The following is a 22,021-nucleotide window of genomic DNA, read 5'->3' as shown; positions in this document are numbered from 1 at the left end:
CCCAAACTTCAAAGACGGATACGATACAATGGAAATTAACTCTTTTAAAATCATTTATTTTAACCTCGAAAAATTAGGGGTAGAAATTTGGTTATAATCCCAAAAAAACCCGTTATGATTTTGTTCAAAAACCAAAAACCATTTTTGCCAAACTTTATATTTATTTTATTTGGCGATCAAGTTTGAATTTATTTTTGAGAGATAACCTCCAAAATATATATATATACATATATATATAAACGTAGAAATATTATTGAACAGAAAAGGAATTCGTGATATCGCTCTGCTCTATCTAATACCCCTTTTCTAGATGGTCCCGCTGTAGTACGCGTCAACGTTTACGTCAGAAGTATTGGCAAAATTGACGACGTACAAATGGTAAGTGGGTTGTGACTCTCCGGAAAAAAAATAAAATTGAAAATTATTTGTTAGAAGTTTGAATTTTTCCTTTTAAAAAGAATTTATAACGACATATAAATGAGAGAGAGTCCGATGCGTCCAGCAAAAAAAGTTTTTAAAAAAATGAGAGGTAACAGTTCACAGGTTTACAAAAAAAAACTTATAAAAAAAATCGGACTTTTAAGGTACGAAAGCAAGTTTTTTTCTCTAATAAGTAGATTAGAGAGTTTGAAGTATTTTTCTATATATATATATGCATTCTCTGCGTGGTCCCTCTATCCCTCTTTTCCAGCGCCGTTGTTGGTACATGTATACGCCACAATTATTATAATAAAAAAAACTAATGTTTCGCCCAGTCGGTAAAACCAACGGGTTAGAAATTCCCTGAATTCATATTAATCCTATCACTCATATACGTCGACACCAATATCCAACAATTAATCCTATATATTCACTGAAAATCACACACTAAATACACCAGTGATTCTCAAATGGAGCTCCATGGAACCCCACTGCTCCATTTAAAATTCTCGCGGTTCCACGAGATTTTGAACTGTACTTTGATAGGGAGCCGTTGGCTCGTGTGGCATGAAGGGCTTTCCACCACCCTCCTACGCATTGTAACCCGGCCACCTGTTTAAAGGCATTCAAAAGTCGCTCGATGACTTGGGACTAAGGTGGTGCCTTGGGTATTAGCCTAGTTGATTATTTATATTAATTAGTTTCGGCAGAAAAAAATAAATACCAAGCGAACGTTCCACGATGATTTTGAAACCGAAATGGGGTTCCACAAGGTGACAAAAGTTGAGAACCACTGAAATACACCAACAAACCACTTAAAGAACGGTCTACGGTATTCGTACCAAAATGATTCGAAAATCGAAATAGAGACCCACAACACTTTTAAGAAATTTAGTTTTAGTGGAAACAATTTTTCATTAACCCTGTTTTGAGCCAAGGTGATTGAGCAGATGTATTTCAAAGCCTAAAGCCTTCACAATACCCTGGACCATTTCTTTATTTACGTGTCTATTACACAATCCATATCTACACGTATACAGAAAAGCATCACCACCAACCACCACCACACACTCGTTTACAAAAATATATACTTCTGTTCTTATTTTTCAGTATCACTATCTCCTTATACTTTTCATCTTCTTTTTATTATTGATCTTATCGCGAGTCTATCTTATTGAGAGTATGAGATCACGCGATAGTGTCGTTCTCTACTCTTACAGTCTGGCAGCCTTTAGGTAGAGGTAAAACCTGTAGGTAATAAGGCAAAAAGATTATTGGAAATGAAGCTCAAATTTGAACTGATTTAACTCCGTCCACGTGTTATGTTTGCACCCTCAGATGGTCCCGCCGTTGTTCGCGTCAACATCTATGTGCGAAGTATCAGCAAAATCGATGACGTACAGATGGTAAGTTGCAAATATCAAGGAGTATAAAATATAAATAAAACAACTTATAAGAGAAATGATAAAAATCACAAAACAATAAAATATAAAATGAACAATGTATAAAATTAAAAGTGTCGCTATATATGAATATAAATATAAATTAATCTCGAGAGAGCGTTAGGTATATACATGTATTAATACAGCACGATTTTGTCCGGTCGTATTCGTTACGCATTCTCGTACGAGAGAAACAATATCTATCTATCCTTGGTGTCCCCCAGTTTTGTGCACGAGGCCACACGCATACCATCTTGATATCATCTTGCCATTTTTTCAATATAGATGGCCCTTGCATCGTCAGAGTGAACATCTATCTTCGAAGTATAAGCGAAATTGACGACTTGAACATGGTGAGTCGGCCGTAACAGTATTCGCGGTGCGGGAGAAATCGGCTTATAACGGCACCGTTCAGAAATGCACTCTAGCAATTTGAGGATGGTTTCCGGGCTACGACACCATTGGGATATTGCGCTCACTGGCTCGCATCTGATATCATAATTCACTGCACAATTTAACGCTTGCTACGCTATATAGACCAATAGACACCCGTAATAAATAATAAACCGCCTCCAACATTAATACGTTTATAGGATATTTAATAGTTATACGCGCGCCTTAGTACACATTAATTTTTAGTTTCACAAAGCACATTAGGTATATAAACTGTACAAATATCCCTCCATTTTTGCATTGGGTGGGTTAGTGTCTAAAAAGTAGCACCTTCACGCTAGAGTAGTTCAGTAGTAAAAACCCCACAAAATAAACAAAACCCTCCAATGCACCTCGTGTGAAACCCGTGTGATTCAAACGCTTTTCAGATCCTAGACGTCTAAAGCTGTCTAAGTAGTAAGTATATTTTGTTATACGAGTTACGAAACAAATCGGGGGCTAGATGAATCGCGGATTCATGTCGTAAGCAGGTACGTAGGCAGGGCTTCGCATTTTCCCATACGCTATAAATGTATTTCTTTTCTACTCAAAAAAATCATTGATGGTGGCCGAAATTTGAAACATTAGATTCTAATCAAATGTCCAAAACATTCCAATCACTGTAATTGGAATATATTTTGTTTTATTTGTTCCGTTGTTTAATATAGTTTATTTCATTTAATCTAATTTTATTTCTCGAAGGAAAGTTATGACGAAAGTAATTGTCGTCCTGCACGTAACCTTCCCAGCACAAAACCACGTCCACCGTCCACGTCCAAATATGAGTGTCGCCTTAATATCTCTATTCTCTCACTGGCTCGTTGTCTTGTGTATACTTGTTGTTCTCTCTCATTTAAATGTGGTGGCCGATAAACATTCAAAATATCTATATATTAGTCTATATATATATATATATAACGTGGAAATCAAACAGTGCACGAAACTATATATCTCAATTCCCCCCACTTCATTTTGTCTTGGAAACTATTTCATTCACTATTTATTATTCAAAATATTCTATTTGGAAAATATTTAACCACTTGATGTGAACTGTTACATATTTTGTGTTTTCATGACTATTATCTTTGAACTCTAACCGGCTCGAGTGCCCCGAACGTGACGCTATACGGATGAATTAAAATTAAATTAAATTAATTAATTTATTTTAATTAAACCTTGAATAAAATATATTCGTCGAGCGTCGCCAGTGACAACGAGCTCGTTAGGAAGGAAGTTAAGCGAGGTTGCTTTTAACCGTATACGCGTGGACGTGTATAAATTTTGTATTTAATATTTATTACACGTACACACGCCGTTTAATCAACCTGGCTTAATTTCAAACCGTCTCTCTCGTTGCGAAATTATGATGAAATTTTGATACGCAAAATGAAATATAAAAAAGCGATGTAAAAAAACAGTGAAAACGTCTAATGGCAACAAACAGGGTAACGTTGTATGAGCCGCCACATATGCCTTTATTCCTGTATTGTGAACTGTGACGCCTTCCATACACGATTTTGCACCCAAATTAGCCCCCCGTAAAACCCATTTCGATCAGTGCATCTGCTTAAATTCCCAGTGATAAGTCCGCCGGATGTTAGCCCGTGAAGTAAGCCCGGGGAGAAGGTAGCTGACGTATCTAGTGTGTCTCTATTTGATGTCGTTGCTTGTCCTGATCAGATTAGCTCTATCTTACTCGGCCGTTTGTACCGTTATTTTTGGCTTGGCGCAGTGCGGGCTTAGCGAAAGACCCATATGGACCCGATGCTCGCTATATCTCGGCCAAAAAAACCAAATAAGTGATGCCCATTAGAATTTTCACTGTCTTTTGTTTTGCAGTCTCTCGCGATAATTCCCTCTTCAAAACACGGTTTAAAGGGTTTACGAATGGAGAAATATAAAACAAAAGCTAATTCTTTAATTAGTTGGACATTATTTAATCAAATGAAAATTTTATTTAAAGTTCTAAATTGGGTTTTGAATTTAAGCTCATTTCTCATATTTCTCCATAAATTAATTTTAACGTGAACTGGTTAATAGTTATTTCAATAAATTACGCGAATTATTTTCGATTATAATCCATTCTAGTTTTTCTTAAAATAATTTATTAGCCAGTTCGTAACGTAACGTTTAGACGTTAATGGTATATTTTAAAATTTATTTCACTGTGAAAGATTTTGAATCAATTTAGGCTAGGTATCCCATAGTTTATTATTGCAATTGCTGAAGTGTTTACGAAATTAAATTCACCTGTTTATATTAAATTAATATTTTCGTTTAATGTAATTAAGATTAAACTAACGTAAATTGAGAATTAACATAAAATAATGCAGCCCTTAATAAAATAGTTAAAGTTTAAAACTAAATGGGAAATTAACGATAAATTAGGAATGTATTTAGCTATTGGTCGTAGTGATAACGCGACTTTAAGGCAACATCGAACGCATCTAAAGGACTTTATCTTCTTCTATTCCATCCAATTCTTCCACCTCACCTCCCGAAAATCTCTTTCAACCGCCCCATCAACGGTAAACAATATCGAAACGAATTCCTAAACAAACCCCTTCGCCGGTCATGGCGTCAAAAACGCAGGAATATAGTGTCCAGATGACGTTTCGCGAGCAATGGGTAGACGAGCGTCTTCAATTCGATGATATGCAGGGTCAGCTGCGTTATCTGACCCTGACGGAGCCCGAAAAAATATGGAAGCCGGATCTCTTCTTCTCCAATGAGAAGGAAGGACACACTCACAACATTATCATGCCAAACGTATTATTACGTATCTACCCGAAAGGAGCCGTTCTATACAGTATCAGGTAAGGGTACATCCCACTACCAGGTCACCACGACTCTCTCATTACCCCCATCTTATTTTTAACTAGTATTTAACGCAATCTTATTTACTTACGCAGAATATCACTCGTTCTATCATGTCCCATGGATTTGAAATATTATCCTTTGGACAAACAAACGTGCTCTATCATCATGGCTAGTTGTAAGTTCACTCCATTATTAACAATTTTAAAAAACTATTCGGTGAAGTGCATTTTAAACGTTATTTTTGCTATAAATTACATTGAAGCACCCAGAAAATAAATAAAGGGGGGTCTGGGTTCCCTGCCCCTCCCTGGATGCGCCACTGATATAGCATATAATTAACAAATTTATTTATTGTTCAAAAGCGACAACTACTTCAGTCAACCTCACTTTTCAAAAATTAATAAAAAGGTAAAAATAGACCTACTAGCCCCTGTACAAGTGTTCGACCCGGCACGCACCAATGCCCAGGGTGAAGTTAATTTACAGGATTTTCCCCCCTACTAATGCCATCTATATTTAAGAGTCGACCGGCATTTACAAACAACACAAAATAAACATGGGAAATGAGTAGAATTTTTCGAAGTAAACATTAAACAATGAATTTTAGTGTTCGCGGATGAACGATAGTAAATACAATGTAGCTGATTATAACCCGACCTCGATTAATTATTACTCTCAATGGAACTGTTTGATTTTAGCACGGAATAAGAGTTGGTCGGCGGCGGATTTTTCGCCTACTTCCAGATTGAAAAGAGGAAGTACGACGAGAGAGACAGAGAGAGAGGAACCTAAGTTATTCCTCCCTTCAACGACTCCCTCGTGTCCCGGCAATGTATCTTCCGCGGGCCGTCAGCGCGAGCCCAGCTTTTCCCCGATCATCCTTTGAGCGGGCTCGACTCCCCGAACGCCGAGAAACGACGGGTTCGGCCCCATTTATTTCGCCCGCAAACTAAATGATGGTTCAAGGCCATTACTACACCGGGACACGAGGCCGGAAATGCGAAAATAATAAAGATCAACCCCGCCGGAAACGTAAAATAAAAGCGAGCGATGATAGTTAAGACTTTTAGAACGCCGTCCTTTACAAAGAGCAAACCTTACCCCCAATCGTACCCTCAATCCCGCTTCTTCCAAACGTTTGTTTATTCTTTCGATAAAATATTACGGTACCCTTTCAAATTACCCATAATTTCCATAATCCATAAAATAACACTATATATATTTACTACCGATATTTCGTATATAAACATTGTATCGAAACAAGAGGATAAATTCGAAACAATTTACCATCTTTTTAACATAGAGAAATATAAAAAACGAGAAAAATTGGTGGGTTATTTCTTATAAACCAAATGCAATGGCGACCCGGTAGAAGATAAAATTACAGTGGTTTGAGGGACACCAAAATGAATAATTCATTACTGGATTGTAGTGAAAAAAAAAGGGATTTATTCTGCCTACCAAAAAAAGCAAAGAGCGCTTTGGGTCGACAATTTTTTGGAGAAAATAAAAAATGGGAAGGAAACAATTTCGATGCAAAATCAGGGAAAATCCGGCAATTTTATTTCAATAGGCGTTAGTGGGGTAACCTTATACGCCTATATTTTTCTAGTCATATCAAAATATAAGCCCCAATATAAGCGTGTAATTTAAACAAAACTTAGACGGTGGGTATAGTTACGTCGTATATCGTTAACGAGACGTGGAGCAACCACCTCCGAAACCACCCGCCCCAAGGGCAGTCTTGTTTATCCCTGGAAGCCCCGTCCTGAGGCACAATGACATCGCGGGGAAGAGGGATAAAACCCCCATATGCTAATTCGTCCTTGATAAATATACATGCAAATGTTATGTAAATTATCCATGACGTAGACGGAGCCCGCCTTCCCTAATTCAATCGATTTGGCCCCCGCCGTTCCCGATAGAGCCCCCACTGTAACCCCCTCCCCCCTCCAGCTCATTCGCTTATATTGATTAAATTTGGGCATTGAAGATAGGCGATATCTGTAGCTAAGGTCTCTCTCCGTTCCGTTTGCTACGTCCTCTCTTTTTAGCGAGGGTTTTCTGATCAAGATTTGGAGCGTGCCGAAAGAACGCGTTGGCACTTTTCATCCAGCTAGCACGTTCTCCCTGTTATATAATAGTAGAGTCAGAGAGCCTTTTAGTTTTATTGCCGCTTTGAGGAGGCTGGCTGCAACGAAGAGACGCCGTTTCGGGTCTTAAGAGCCTCGTTTCGATTGAATAGAATGCCGATATCGGAATCGTAAAGGTCGTGATAAGTTTTCCAACCCCGCAAACCCTAAGTGCTTGTCTTGATACGAAAGAAACCGCTTCACTCTCTACAGACAATACGCGCGCCTGTAAACTAACTTCCCAACGGAGCCCCGTACAAACTAAAAATTTGGTGGGTGGTCAGAACGCTATCTTCTTAAAAAACAACAACAACCAAAATATGTATAAAAATTGCCTACGTTTAATTATGTAAATATTTTACTTCATATTGCCTTTAACTTTAACTTTCAAATTATTATTTTTTGTTTTTTTAAATTTTATCTTGTGAGCATTGCTTTTCCCTGTTTGAAAAATAAATATTCGCGAAACAAACGACTGAAATATCACTGTAAAATTAATCCCTTTTTAAAATTATTCTGGAATATTCATCTGCTTAAAATGTCCTTTTAATTTATTCTCGAATATTCATCTTCTTAAAATATCCTTTTAATTTATTCTCGAATATTAATCTTCTTAAAATATCCTTTTAATATATTCTCAAATATTAATCTTCCTGAAATATCCCTTTAAATTATTCTCAAATATCCATCTTCCTGAAATATCCTTTTAAATTATTCTCGAATATTCATCTTACTGAAATATCCTTTATTAAATTATTCTCGAATATTCATCTTCCTGAAATATCCTTTTTAAAACTATTATTCATAATAAGTATTCATCGTCCTATAAACTAAATAAAAATTTCATTAGCTAGCACACACCACGACTTTATTCAAAGTAACTCGCGCGAATCGTCCCTAGTTTCTCTTAAACCTAGTGGCTGAATTATGAAATCAGTTGATTTACCGTATTTTCCCTTTAAAAAGATAAATTACAAACTACGGGTATTACAGACTTTTGGTTATAAATTGCAAACCAGATTGTATTTGGAATAAATTATTATTTAATGTGCGTTTTCTTAAACTGTTTCGTGCAGATGGATACACCACGGAAGATCTGGTGTTTCTATGGAAAGAAGGTGATCCGGTACAAGTTACGAAAAACCTTCATTTGCCTCGATTTACGTTGGAAAGGTTCTTGACTGACTATTGCACAAGTCGAACAAACACAGGTACGTGTAGAAACGTACAAAAGTAAGAGCAGAAATTTAATAATCTCAATCCAAGCGTAAGTTTATAATAAAATAGTACAGACCGATGCACATTTGGACAACACCATTAAAGACCGATTTTTAAACCTTGGAATATTTAAAGCAACTGTCGGCTCTATCATTGCCACCTGTATTATGATAAGGCCCTTGCTTAAGGCATACAAAGTCGCTAGATAGGTGGTGCCTAGGGTATTAGCCTAGCTGATTATTATTATTATTAGCCTAGCTGATTATTATTATTATTAGCCTAGCTGATTATTATTATTATTAGCCTAGCTGATTATTATTATTATTAGCCTAGCTGATTATTATTATTATTAGCCTAGCTGATTATTATTATTATTAGCCTAGCTGATTATTATTATTATTAGCCTAGCTGATTATTATTATTATTAGCCTAGCTGATTATTATTATTATTAGCCTAGCTGATTATTATTATTATTAGCCTAGCTGATTATTAGATGGCAATGAATCTTTCCGTTTCTACGAAAAAACAACTTTACTGTAGAGCGTGGTGCCATCTACAAATTATCTATTAACTGCAAAATAAGCTAAAATTCAAAATAGCGAAAGAGCAACGTCGTCAGAGAACCTTTGTAGAGTATTATAATTATACAATTTATACTCTACTTAGGGGACTTTATAGTTTTCTTTTTATTTAATTTAGTTTTTAACTCGAAGATCTATTTGGTCCGAGATTCGCGTCTTTTTGTTTGCTGAAAGACCTATTGGTACGAGTTATTTGTAAATATTTTCAATTTCTTCAAATTTGTTTAGGGTTTAGCTTTTTTATCCATTTTAATTATGGACTATTCTATTAGTGGAATTTATCCTAAATTATATATAAGATATGAAATATATTGTTCAAAATTACTCTAATTAAAGTGATTGAACAATTTACAAACGACCCAATCAACGCAAGGGATACTTTTATGTCCAGAATTTTGGGTCAAAATATAGTTTAACTATCTTGTTTAGATTTCAACGCTAACGGCCTCTGTTGAAAAAAAAGAGTTAGTTCACGTCGAACCGACACTTGCTTTACTTATTCAAAAATTACTAATGAATATTATTATTTTCGATCTTTTGTTTATATTTTTCACATCAAACACCGTTTCAAATAGTTGTAATTCTTTGTAATCATTGAATAAGTATTTATTTCCAAAACCTTTAAATTAGCGCCATCTAGAATAAATAATAGCGCTAAAATCGAACCTCTAATGGCTTTGCTCTGTAATTAATTTGTGAATCGGTCTCTTTCTAATAACTTTAGAACTAGTTTTATTAAAATAATAAATCGATGCATATTTATTTATCTCCCGTTAAAAATTTTAAATAAGCGCCATCTAGAATAAATAGAAGCGTTAACATCGAACCTCTAATGGCTTTGCTCTGTAAATAATTTGTGAATCGGTCTATTTCCCATAACGTTAAAACTAGTTTTATTAAAATAATAACTCGGGGCATATTTATACATCTCCCGCTTAAAATTTTAAATTAGCGCCATCTAGAATAAATAAAAGCGTGAATGGCTTTCGCGAATCAGTCTTTTGTATATTGTTCGTCTCGTCTGGTAGGTGAATACAGTTGCCTGAAGGTGGATCTCCTGTTCAAGCGCGAGTTCAGTTATTATCTGATTCAAATCTACATCCCGTGTTGCATGTTAGTCATCGTCTCTTGGGTGTCCTTCTGGCTGGATCAGAATGCGATCCCAGCCAGGGTGTCGTTAGGAGTTACAACTCTTTTGACCATGGCCACCCAGACGTCGGGAATCAACGCTTCTTTACCCCCCGTCTCCTACACCAAAGCCATCGACGTCTGGACGGGCGTTTGCCTAACCTTTGTGTTTGGGGCGTTACTGGAGTTCGCGTTAGTAAATTACGCCTCCAGAAGCGATGTCCATCGGCAAAACGCCAAAGCCCAGCGGAAATGGGATATGGAACAAGCGGCGGCTATGGAAGCTGATCACATGGAGGATGGAGCTACCACATTCGCCATGGTAAGACACGAATCCAACCGACGTCCGCACCACCACCACCCGCGGGACACGTCTGGCCGAAACCCCATTTCGTATTGATACTTCAATCCTTTTTATCTTATCAGCCTGATGGCTACTCCGTCACTTATTCATTCGTATTATCAGAAATATATCTCTTACGCTTATATCTATACTGCTAATATCATTCGTTTGTACATTCTTAAAGGCCTAGGTTTTCTTCTGCCTGTCACCCTTTGAGTTTACTTCCCGACAAACAAATACCCTGGTGGTAGGCCAACCGTTGAACACGTTGGCCAACCACCAGGGTATTTGTTCGGAAGGAAAGTAAATTTAAAGGGTGACAGGCAGAAGAATACCTAGGCTTTTAAGCTTCAGCTGAATTTTCTAAAGAAGTTTTTGATTTACCAAAATATTTCATCTTCAGGTGAAATAATATACTCTGTATAATTTCAGTGGCGGTATCTTAAGTTTATAATATAGTAGCTCCCTATAAGTTACAATCGTACATAGGCTGTGCGTTAATAGCGATTTATCCCAAGTCGTCGAAGTTGAGGCGTGTCGCCATCTGATGGCGAAATATCGAAATAAGAGTATGCCTTTGAAATCCGTTTTCGTTTCAACGACGCGATCGAAGCTCGTTAAGCCTAACGCGAGCTGTCGTGAAGAGATAAGCTCTAAACTACGAATGTTTTACGAAAATACCTGTTCATATTGAAATTAGTAAAATATTCTTCGTTTAAATTTCCCCCCTAATCAAGGATCTCGCCAGCCAAAAAACACATCGCCGATAGGGCAAAAAGTCGCCGCAGCGAGACACGTATACCGGTTCTGATTTTGTATGGGATAAATCGCTGTTAACGTTATATCTATGGCGGATTCTAACTTATAGGGATCTAGTATATTATAAACTTATGACGATATGCATCGGAGGTTTGGCAGGAAAATTAACGCCCATGAAGTCACATGTTTCATTACTATCGTGTAGATGGATAATTTTATAGTAGGAGATATAGTTTATCAACTTCTGATATTACATACAAAAATGCATCAGGAACGGAGTTGCTGAACACGTGCTTATATAGCTTGAGTAGCTTGGAAACAGTGTACTATACAGCACCTATAGTAAGCTTGCAATGGTTTAATTTCCTAAGATTGCAACCGGCTATATTGCTTATATATATTGCATTAGTTTAATAGGATGTGTGAAAATTTAAAGCTTGGTTTCCACTATGGCGCGTCTTAATGTCCCAAAGTTGAATGACTCGCTAGTGGAAACCAAGCTTTACTCTTATGGACATTACTAGTGAAATATATAGTTATAATTAGAACTAGAAAAGTGGTTATTTTACCAAGAAAATAATGGCAATCATACTCCCCTTTAGTGACTTTAGCAAAGGCCCAGATGCACCCCCAAAAATCCACCACCCTAAATGTAACCCTTTCACAAGACAGTTTTAAAATTGATACGTCACATCTATAAAATTTTCGGAACCGCTAAACCAACTGGAGCATCTTAAAATAATAATTATTATTATTATTAATAATAATATTTGGCAAATAAAATAAAATATTTGCAGCCAACTGCACTATTCGGGATGGTTACCAAGACAACACGAACGCCAATTACACAAAAAGTACTTTAAATTTACAAAATATTTAAATAAAAACAAATAAGAGATTATTAAATAAATTTAAAAGGTCATTGAATCACTTAAATTTTGAAGGAGGTTCAACAGAATCACGTGTTTAGAGGGAATCGGGGAGGTATGTTTTGAGTCACGCTGAAATTAGGCCTAATTTTTCAACACGGTTCGCGAAATAAGGGAACTTCAGAATGTTGAATTAAATGAAAAACCCTAGTTTTTGATTGGATGGAGCTATGGCGAGAATTTCTCAGAGCAGTTTACAATATTTCTTACAAGGAGACATACCGAGGTGTTTCTCCCCGATTTTTTACAGACTCGGGGATTAATTAGACCTTCATATAGCATTTCCATTTTCAAAATTTTAAAAAATTGAAATTTTGGCAAAACAATTGGATAAAATTAATAAAATTGGGTAAAATCTATAAAAAAATGGGTGAAATCAATAACATTTCAATAAAATCGTAAAGGTTTACAATCCGTGATTTTCCAATGCTATTTTAAGTAGAGAAAGTTTAAACTTGAGTTGTAAAAAACATTTTTGGTTGCCATGGCAAAATGAATGGCCATTGAAACTTTTCCCTTTAGGAGCTTTCAAGGTACATAAAGGTCTACTTAACCCACAAGTTTGAAAAAAATCGGGGATAAACACCTCGGGACGTCTCCTTGTTAGTACAATACCTTAATTGGCAAAACCAAATTCTGAACTTCCCAAAACGACTTCCCAATTAAAAAATTTGGGTAGCTCTGAATTTTGAACTACCCACTAAAATAGGCCCTCAGTCGTGTTTGATTAGGGCTCGGCGTTCGGATAAGAAATTTTCCGTTCATTTCCGAAAATTATCCGAAGAAGTTGCGTATTAAATCGTATAATAGTCGCGAATAATATCCATAAATAAACAGTTCATCGATTTTTTTAGAACTGGGGTGGCGGAGTGGTTAGCACATTCGCGTCGCAGCAAGAGGAGACGGGTTCGATCCCAGCTTGTGGCACTGGGTGAAAACTCGGAACAACTCCTTCCGCGTTGAGTTTGCAAGTTTTCCCCCCGAGCTTTTCGGTTTCACCTTCCATAAAAACTTGTAGAGGTTAACGCTAATATTTAGTGTAGGGAGCTGTTGGCTCGCGTTTCATGAAGGACTTGCCACCACCCTCCTACGCATTGTAACCCGGCCACCTGATTTAATGGCTTTAAAAGTCGCTTGATGACTTAGGGTGGTGCCAAGGGTTATTATTATTATTAATTACTTCTGATATGACAATATCCTTTATAAGATTCGGTTATTCGTTACAAGATGACAGAAATGAAATTAGGGCTCGGCGTTCGGATAAGAAATTTTCCATTCATTTCTTTTATATCCATATCCGAAAATTATCCGAATAAAAACTTATTTGTTGCATATTAAATAGTATAATAGTCGCGAATAATATTCACAAATAAACAGTTAATCGTTTTTTTATGATTAATAGGGACTTTCCAGCATGACGTCACGCCGTACCTTTGGCCATGGCCGCCATTCTGGTATACTTTTACTCCCCAGGATAAAAACTATTGAAAAAAAACTGTGACGTAGCACTGCCAAGTCCCTATTGAAATTTAGGCGGTTTATTTTATCCATTTCCCCGCGCTCTATGTTTGATACTTAAAAGTAGTTCCGAAAACGACGGATAGATGTGTCTACTTAAAACTGTCTTTACGACCACGTGGCCATAAACCGGAAGCTCATAAATTCTCTTGGTAATCGGATCTGGCATGTTTTTCTTTCTATCTCTCTGTTCTCTGTTGTTTCTCTTTCTTTCCGTCGCGGCCCGAAACCAACAGAAGCCATTGGTTCGTCATCACGGAGACATGCACCCGGAGAAGGTGAGACAGTGCGAAGTACACATGCAACCGCCCAGGAGAGTGAATCTATGCCGCGCCTGGCTCTCGAAATTCCCCACTCGATCCAAAAGGATCGACGTAATCTCGCGAATCTTTTTCCCTCTCATGTTCGCACTTTTCAACTTGGTTTACTGGACAACTTACCTCTTCCGGGACGAAAGTGAGCACGATTAAAACACCGCAATGACCAACCAATTACTTAATCCACAAATTACAGAGAAATGATGACGAAACCAATAGCAGCAAGCGCAACCCGACCAACACTTACGACAAAAGAACCAACAAGAATCCACAAATTTCACAAACTTTCCTACGTATAAATAAAACCAACAAAATTGGCGGGAACTTTGTACGATTTATTAGTCACACCGAAGAGAGATAAACTATTAATAACCAACAAACATTTTTGTATACTACAGCGTCGTGGACGGTTCGAAAAATATAAAATAACCAACCCAAAAGAAAACACCGACAAACATTTTCGTTTCGAACGAACGTGTTAATTCAGGAAACTTTTTATTATTATAAAGAGTATATTAAAAACCTGATTGGCCCAAAAATATTTATAAACCGTTAATTTTTTTTGCGTTTTTCTTTATATATATAGTCTATGTTATATGGGACACTTTTTGTAGTTTATAAAAGAAACGAATCCGCTACTTCGCAAACAGTGAATTTTCATCGTTATATAGATGGCACGAAAACTTTTGAAATATATATGGATAATGTATAAATATATATTTAAAAGACGATAATGGAGATGCGGAATTTTTAGGGTTATTTTTATGTGGAATACGCGATGAAATATAGAAATTTTATTTCGATAGAAACGCCTCTATACCCGCGGTGCGATGTAAAGGAAGTCTCGCAAACAATTCAGTAAACCAAGCCTTTACATTTAGACACGCGCTGCGTTGGCTATTACGAATACGCTTAATAATAAAAATAATAATTAATATTAATTAAATTAATAATAATCTCCGTGCCATTAAATTAAAACATAATTCGAAATGAAACCCTAAAAATATAGCCGTTTATCCGAATCTATTCTAACAATGAAAATTCAGTAGACAAAATATGTCTCTCTTCGAACATAAAAATAATCCCGCCCAGGATGGAGCTACCAACAAGGATCATTCAAGAACAATTTACACCACCACTATATAGTTAATAAAATAAAACAAAAGAAAAACTTACAGAATTAAAAAAAAAATGGTGAATATATGTACAAATATATTTTGTAGATAGTAAAATCATTGTAATTATTAGCTGTTTGCTAACATGGCTTGAACGCGAAACTTTTTCGTAGAGTCTAAAAACAAAATCGGGGACTCTTAATATTACCCATGAAGATATAAAGACAATCCTTTATTTCGTAAGATGAAAACAGCAGTTTTTGTAGCTGAACCGCCTGTGTATATAAACGCTGAAACTACAAGAAAATTAATAATAAAAAAACCAAATGTTTATCATATAAAAAAAATATCGGCGGATAAATAATCAATTTTTGTTTTTAAATATAAATTAAGTTACCAAAAAAAATTGTGCACAACAAAATGTAATGGTGTTATTGAAAACGTTCGGTTATTATTAAGCCCATCATCCACAGTGGGATGATATTAAAACATACGGTATAATTAATTTTTTAATTTATGTTAAATCCATACTATCACACGCCTGTGAACTCACAACGTTATGATCATGCTCAAGTCGTACAAACAAACATGAATTTAAAAATATATACGGGAGTATTCTACCAATTATATTTTGTTTAAAACATGGGATAAGAAAGCTCGAACAAAAAAAAATGTGAACATTTTAAAATTTCCTAAATTTAATAACTTCCTTTTTAAAAATAATATAAATAATCCGGTAGGATTTCTTATTTAAATCACTAGTTAAAAATATTGAAACCAAAAAGAATTAATATTATCGGGTTATTGCCCTAAATGTTTTAATTTTAAAATACCATAGTTGAAAAAATATTGTACTATATAATTATAATTATTAATTATTATATTTTGTTAATTATTCGCGATATATCTGTTAATGACGATTGCCTATATTATTCGTTTGCGTAAAATTTTGATTGCCTAACTTTGGAAAACGAAATAACCCCTTGTTGTCTGTTGTTACGAAACTATTAAAATTAAAGTTAAGAAAAGCCCCCCCCCCCTCATTCCCCGACATTATGCTTTGAAAAATTAAAATTCCTTAAACTTTCCCAAAGATTTTTAAAATGAAGAGTTTAAAGAAAAAATTGAAATTATCGCGATTTAAATAAGTATTAATATCCAATCTTTGAAAGAAGAAAAAATGTTTAACGTTAAGTTTTAAAATTAAAAAAAGCACATTGGATAAAATTATTAAAAACTTAATCCCAAAATTTGTGAAAAAAATAATTGCTCAGGTGCGCAGGCATGTTTTAAATATGAATGGAATACCCTTTAAAACACATTACACACATTTATAGCTTATATCTTATATATATATATATATATTATATATTATAGATTCAATCAAAAAAGCCCATGATTGCGTAATTTTCATTCCAAAAACCCTAACAATTACGTTCATTAAACGACCCATCGAAATTCGCTAAAACGACGTGACGCCACCGCCCCACGTGACGCTTACTTCGAAATTTAGCGATAATACCTTTAATCCTTCGGTTCACGTACGGTAATCCCACCCTAAATCCCTCACATGACATCCTTTTTGTAAAATTCACGAATTAAATATTACGTAAACGCGTTAAATATAACTTTTTATTAGAATCGTCAAAAAAATACAACGGGATGAAAACAAAAAAAAATGAACAAAATGGGCCTGTCAAGTTCGTCCATAAAGTGACGCTACACGTAAAAATATGACGTCACGCGAATCGTAATTAAAAATATGACGTCACCACATAACGATGGTTAAATTTTTTTGGACCTCTTCGATGAAAGTATTTCATAAATACGCGCTACGATTGTACTCTAAAAACAAAAAAAAACTGTGTAAAAATCTTGTACTTTTACGTCAAGTGCGTTTACTTTGAGCACCTCGGCCTTTCGTTTTTATTCTTAATAACCTTAATGTCAAAATGTACCCCCTCCCGTTAAACCCATTGTAAAATATTTTCATCTTAGCTATTTAAACCCTCCGCCACTTTTAAGAATCTCCGTTGAGTTTAAAAATGCTAATTTCAACAAAAGTAAAATAATATCACGAAAAGTTAGTACAGTTACGAGAAAATCGATAAAATAATACCATTTAGTCTAAGCATAGCCGGAAATCGCGAATAAATTAAAAATAAAATCGAGTTTTTTCTCTAACCTTTTCACCCATTTGCATCTGCATCTATTCTTCAATAACATTCCCTTCATAGTTATAGTAAAATCTATCACCCTTCAGAAATAACAATTATACATCTGTATTTATTAACTACCACCTCTTAGATTTAATTTCTTTTTAATCACGGTATATTTAATAATAAAATTCACTATTATATGAGAGTATATTAAATATAGTGAAAAATCGGGCTTGACACTTCGACATCGGGTACCTAAGTGTAAGCTCCCGTTCAATGATCATCATCAAAAATTAATATTGTTCCAACATTTCGCGATAATCACAAATTGAAACGTTGCGACTGTGGAACGTGTAAATCACGCTCGATAAAACAAGGCGCGGTAGATATGTTTCCGAAATTGCAACGCGCGACTAAATACAATACAAAACAAAACGACAGCAAATAACTATTATAGTTAACGGTACACTACGATAGAAGCAGTTCATTTTAACTCAGACCCAAATATCATTAATTCCCTAATCAAAATTTCTTAAACGATTACACTATGAACATTATACGTAATTAATAATTTCGCGTTGAAATATTAGAACCCGGTACGACTAGTGAAGACTGTATTTAACTACTGTTGGTTATCGTTTACCGTACCGGATTAAATTTAAATAATTATAATAATAATTATAGTCATAGGCGAATCCGTTATGGTGAACGATGTCCCACTAAATTCAAATCGAAACGATTCGAAGAGCAGTCTTTCACTAAAAATAATAGTTGCATTTCTAAAAAAAACTTTACGCGATTATCTACGTAAGATTAAAATTCACGGTGCATTAAGTTTAGAAATGACATTGGGGCGTTAATGGTAAGCAAAACCATCAAAATCTAAAATATTCCGGAAGAAACCCAGAAAAGTAAACAAAAACCTTATCGCGAAAATAAGTTTTATGTATAAATGTTTTATAAATAGAAAATTAGATGTTCAGAATAATATGAGATAAAATAAAATCAAAGAGCGGTCCAATTCAGCGCCCCCATAATTTCTCCAATCGTAAATATTATTAATTATTAATTAAATACTAGAGTTATACCCCAAAAACATTAATTAAAGTAATTAATTAAAGTTAATTTCTTTTTAACGTGTAAATTAATCATTCTTTTAAATATTACCCAAATAACTAATATAAAATATACTTCGTAAGACCTTTTTAATTGCGTGTTCATTAGCATAATTTTAATTTTAATTTTAATTTTAATTGCGTGTTCATTAGCATAATTTTAATAACGTTGTATCGTGAAAGTTAAACATATTTTGGGTGTTTCAATATAACTTTGCGGTATAAATATTATGAATTTAAAATCGTGTAAATAGATTTCTAAATGTCATAAAATATTCTACATATATGCATTTAGGTTTCGATATGAAACTTTTTATTTAATTTGTTATAAAACGCGCTATGATATAAAAAAAAATTCTTTCAACCCATTCCCCCCCGAAAGAAATTATATAACATATCATTTGTCCATATAACTTTAAAAAAACGAAGCCTTGTAAATATTGGATGTCTTCACTTTCATATATTAATAATGAAATAACAAAAACTACGTTTTAAGAAAGGGAGTTATACAAAAAATCACAAAAGTCCTAATATTAGGCAGTTGAGGCATTATCAATGCAAAACATGTATAAAGACAATGTCCAAGCCCCTCCCATCCACTCCATTTACTCCTTCCCACGTCACCGAGCACCTTATTACGTCAGAGCATCCGTACTTTAAGACAGATTCTACGTTTTATCTTAATTCCACCAATAATATTTTATTTCCAATTATATTGGGATCTTTTCAGTTCATTCGTAGAACACAAGCCTGCGCACCTCGCATATATATTCATCGTTTCATTGCGTTATTCGTTTGTTCACGACTATGAATTTCAAATTTGATTAAATATATCCAGCAGCTTGCCGATTAATCGAAGAATACGACAACAAATTTAAAAAAAATACAAAAAATGAGATTTTTTTACAAAATTGTATCACTACATGAAAGAGAAAAAACTGGTTGAAATAAAATTGAAGAAACGCGCTTTGGATGTCTTAATTATTATTACTTTTAAATATTTGGCTAATTAGTTAGGCTAATAACCAAGACACCACTAGAAGGCCACGTCAGCTAGGATAGTACCCAACACCCCACCATAAGGCAAAGTTAGCTAGGGACTTTCAATTACCATTATTCCACCCTATTATCAATTAATAGTTTGAACTGTGCACATAATTACTATTTATGAGATATCAGATTATCCACATTTACGTTCCGATATTATCAGGTCAGTTGATAGGGGTCTGAATTCAAACTAGCTAGTTTAAACCTGAAACTAATCCTAATTCATTGAAAGCCGTCATACAGAAAGTAAGCAGATTTCATAGGACTCACAGTTATTGATTTTACTTAAATTCCTTAAATTTAAATTACAAGCGCAAAACCAAGCAACAGGGACTTCAAATACCCCGCTGCTTGGTTTTCCCGCTTGTTGCAGCCTACTTCCAGGGGCTAGTAGGCCACACTTTGAAGCTCTTTTCACTCATCGTAGGAAAATGGAAAAAAAACAGGCATAATTCTCAACTCACCTCTTACAACTCCTTCAAATTTTGGCATAATCTTTTGAAGCAACCTGTATATACCAAGCCAGGCGTGGCTCAAGGTAAGCTTTTACCATTAGGCACGGTGTATAGGGCCTACGGACTACTTACGCGTTTATTTCAGGGTAAAACAAATCACTTTGTATTCCAATTTCAAATAACTATAAATTTGATAAAACACGCAATATGATCCAAATCAACTTGATTCCAAATTAGTTTTAAGTGATTTTATCTAACTGAATTAATGCCAGCCAGCAGCTAAAAAACTTCCGTACAATAATTTTTAATGTAATATTAAATAAATTATCGTAGTGATGTTAGCTAGCTCACACATTTTTCTAAAAACATTAGATATAATGTTTTGTCTTTACTTTAAAAAACTTGCTTCAATATTAACGATTATTTGGGCTATTTTCTTTTAAATTTCCTTTCAAAAAATACTATTACCAGGCTGGAGTCATATAAAGTTCAATAAAATATTTTATATAAATTAGATGCAAATTGACTTGGCTTAAATTGTGATTTATTGAACTGGAATCAGCCATGTTGGATCAAATAATTAGATGCAAATTGACTTGGCTTAAATTGTGATTTATTGAACTGGAATCAGCCATGTTGGATCAAATAATTAGATTCAAATTGACTTGGCTTAAATTGTGATTTATTGAACTGGAATCAGCCATGTTGAATCAAATAATTAGATGCAATTTGACTTGGCTTAAATTGTGATTTATTGAACTGGAATCAGCCATGTTGGATCAAATAATTAGATGCAAATTGACTTGGCTTAAATTGTGATTTATTGAACTGGAATCAGCCATGTTGGATCAAATAATTAGATTCAAATTGACTTGGCTTAAATTGTGATTTATTGAACTGGAATCAGCCATGTTGAATCAAATAATTAGATGCAATTTGACTTGGCTTAAATTGTGATTTATTGAACTGGAATCAGCCATGTTGGATCAAATAATTAGATGCAAATTGACTTGTCTTAAATTGTGATTTATTGAACTGGAATCCGCCATGTCGGATCTAAATAATTCTTTTTCCAACTGCAATTAAAAGCTATTGGACCAAATATTTTTTAAATTTCATTTGATTAGACATATTTAATTATAATAAAACTTAATTAAAACAAAACGTTGGATATTTGATTTAAGCACAACTAGAATCAAGAAATGATAACCGTTTTTTGATCCATACTAGGAAAGTGGACCCCGTAATGACTAATGAATTAGAAAACGAATCTCGTGTTTCTGAGTTTTCCAATCTAAAACAATAATTATTTCGCAAGCTTGGGCGTAGCGAAGAGTTTCTTTGTGGAACCAGAGATGAAAATTAAATTACAAGAGTGTGCTAGAGGAACATTTCGGAGCTCGAAACTCGAAGGGTAACTGAACTTTCAAATTGAAGAAAAAAATACCCAAAGGGCTGTCATTGAAACAGCACTAGGGCTGTGCGAGTACTCGAACATCATCGATTACTCGGGTTTTTTTTTGAGGTCGAGAACTTGAACTCGACCTCGAATAAGTAATTGGAAAATACTCGTCGATTATCGAGTACCATAAAATTGCATAGTCGGGTACTCGATTACACGAATTAGCTGCTTTAAGTTCAAAGATGAGTTTTTGAAACTTTTTGGGGTGGCAATAATAAACGGTACCTACAAGACGTGTAAATAACAAATGCTTTGAATGAACTTGGGGATTGATGACTGTTTTTAATACGTACTGCGCCTGCGCGGTTTTTCTCCAAACAATATTATTAAGATTTGGATTTGGTTTGTTTTTCATTTGGATGTCTCTTCACGAATTCGGATGTCGGCCGGGACGCGAATGTACAGATTTGAACAACAAACCGCCCTGAGAGTTAAATATGAATCATAGGTTCAAATATTACTCAAATTTTGGAAAAAAAATTCAATCTTGGAAGTATTTGTGCAATTTTGGACCGTGTTTATATTTTGTCTTCGACAAATTAACTAGTATTTGCCATTTCTTAAAAAGTTCATTCATCATGGCATCTATTCTGTTTCATTTGCACAAATCCAACTCTTGTTAAAGCAA

The 22,021-nt window shown here is 34.7% G+C and overlaps 1 protein-coding gene across 6 annotated transcripts in view; it reads left to right on the top strand.

The window, feature by feature from the left end:
- Positions 1-15,897, top strand: part of GluClalpha (glycine receptor alpha 1) — a 151,463-nt gene extending 135,566 nt beyond the window's left edge. For 3 of the 6 annotated variants that reach the window (XM_090159051.1, XM_090159046.1, XM_090159048.1), the window contains 6 exons: positions 1,759-1,826; positions 4,887-5,110; positions 5,207-5,289; positions 8,323-8,457; positions 10,075-10,496; positions 13,960-14,193. In XM_090159051.1, the coding sequence (XP_090015177.1) occupies positions 1,759-1,826; positions 4,887-5,110; positions 5,207-5,289; positions 8,323-8,457; positions 10,075-10,496; positions 13,960-14,193 (1,166 nt within the window). Of the gene's footprint in view, positions 1-310; positions 379-1,758; positions 1,827-4,886; positions 5,111-5,206; positions 5,290-8,322; positions 8,458-10,074; positions 10,497-13,959; positions 14,194-14,236 lie in introns of those variants that run through there. The other 3 variants (XM_090159050.1, XM_090159049.1, XM_090159047.1) reach the window with 3 other exon arrangements.
- Positions 15,898-22,021: the final 6,124 nt, after the last annotated feature.

The sequence above is a fragment of the Leiobunum rupestre genome, chromosome 9 (genome assembly GCF_980474605.1).
Source record: "Leiobunum rupestre chromosome 9, qqLeiRupe1.1.hap1, whole genome shotgun sequence".
NCBI classification, from domain to species: Eukaryota; Metazoa; Arthropoda; class Arachnida; order Opiliones; family Sclerosomatidae; genus Leiobunum; species Leiobunum rupestre.
The sequence above is the reverse complement of the archived record's forward strand: the minus strand, read 5'-3'. Positions and strand labels throughout refer to the sequence as shown.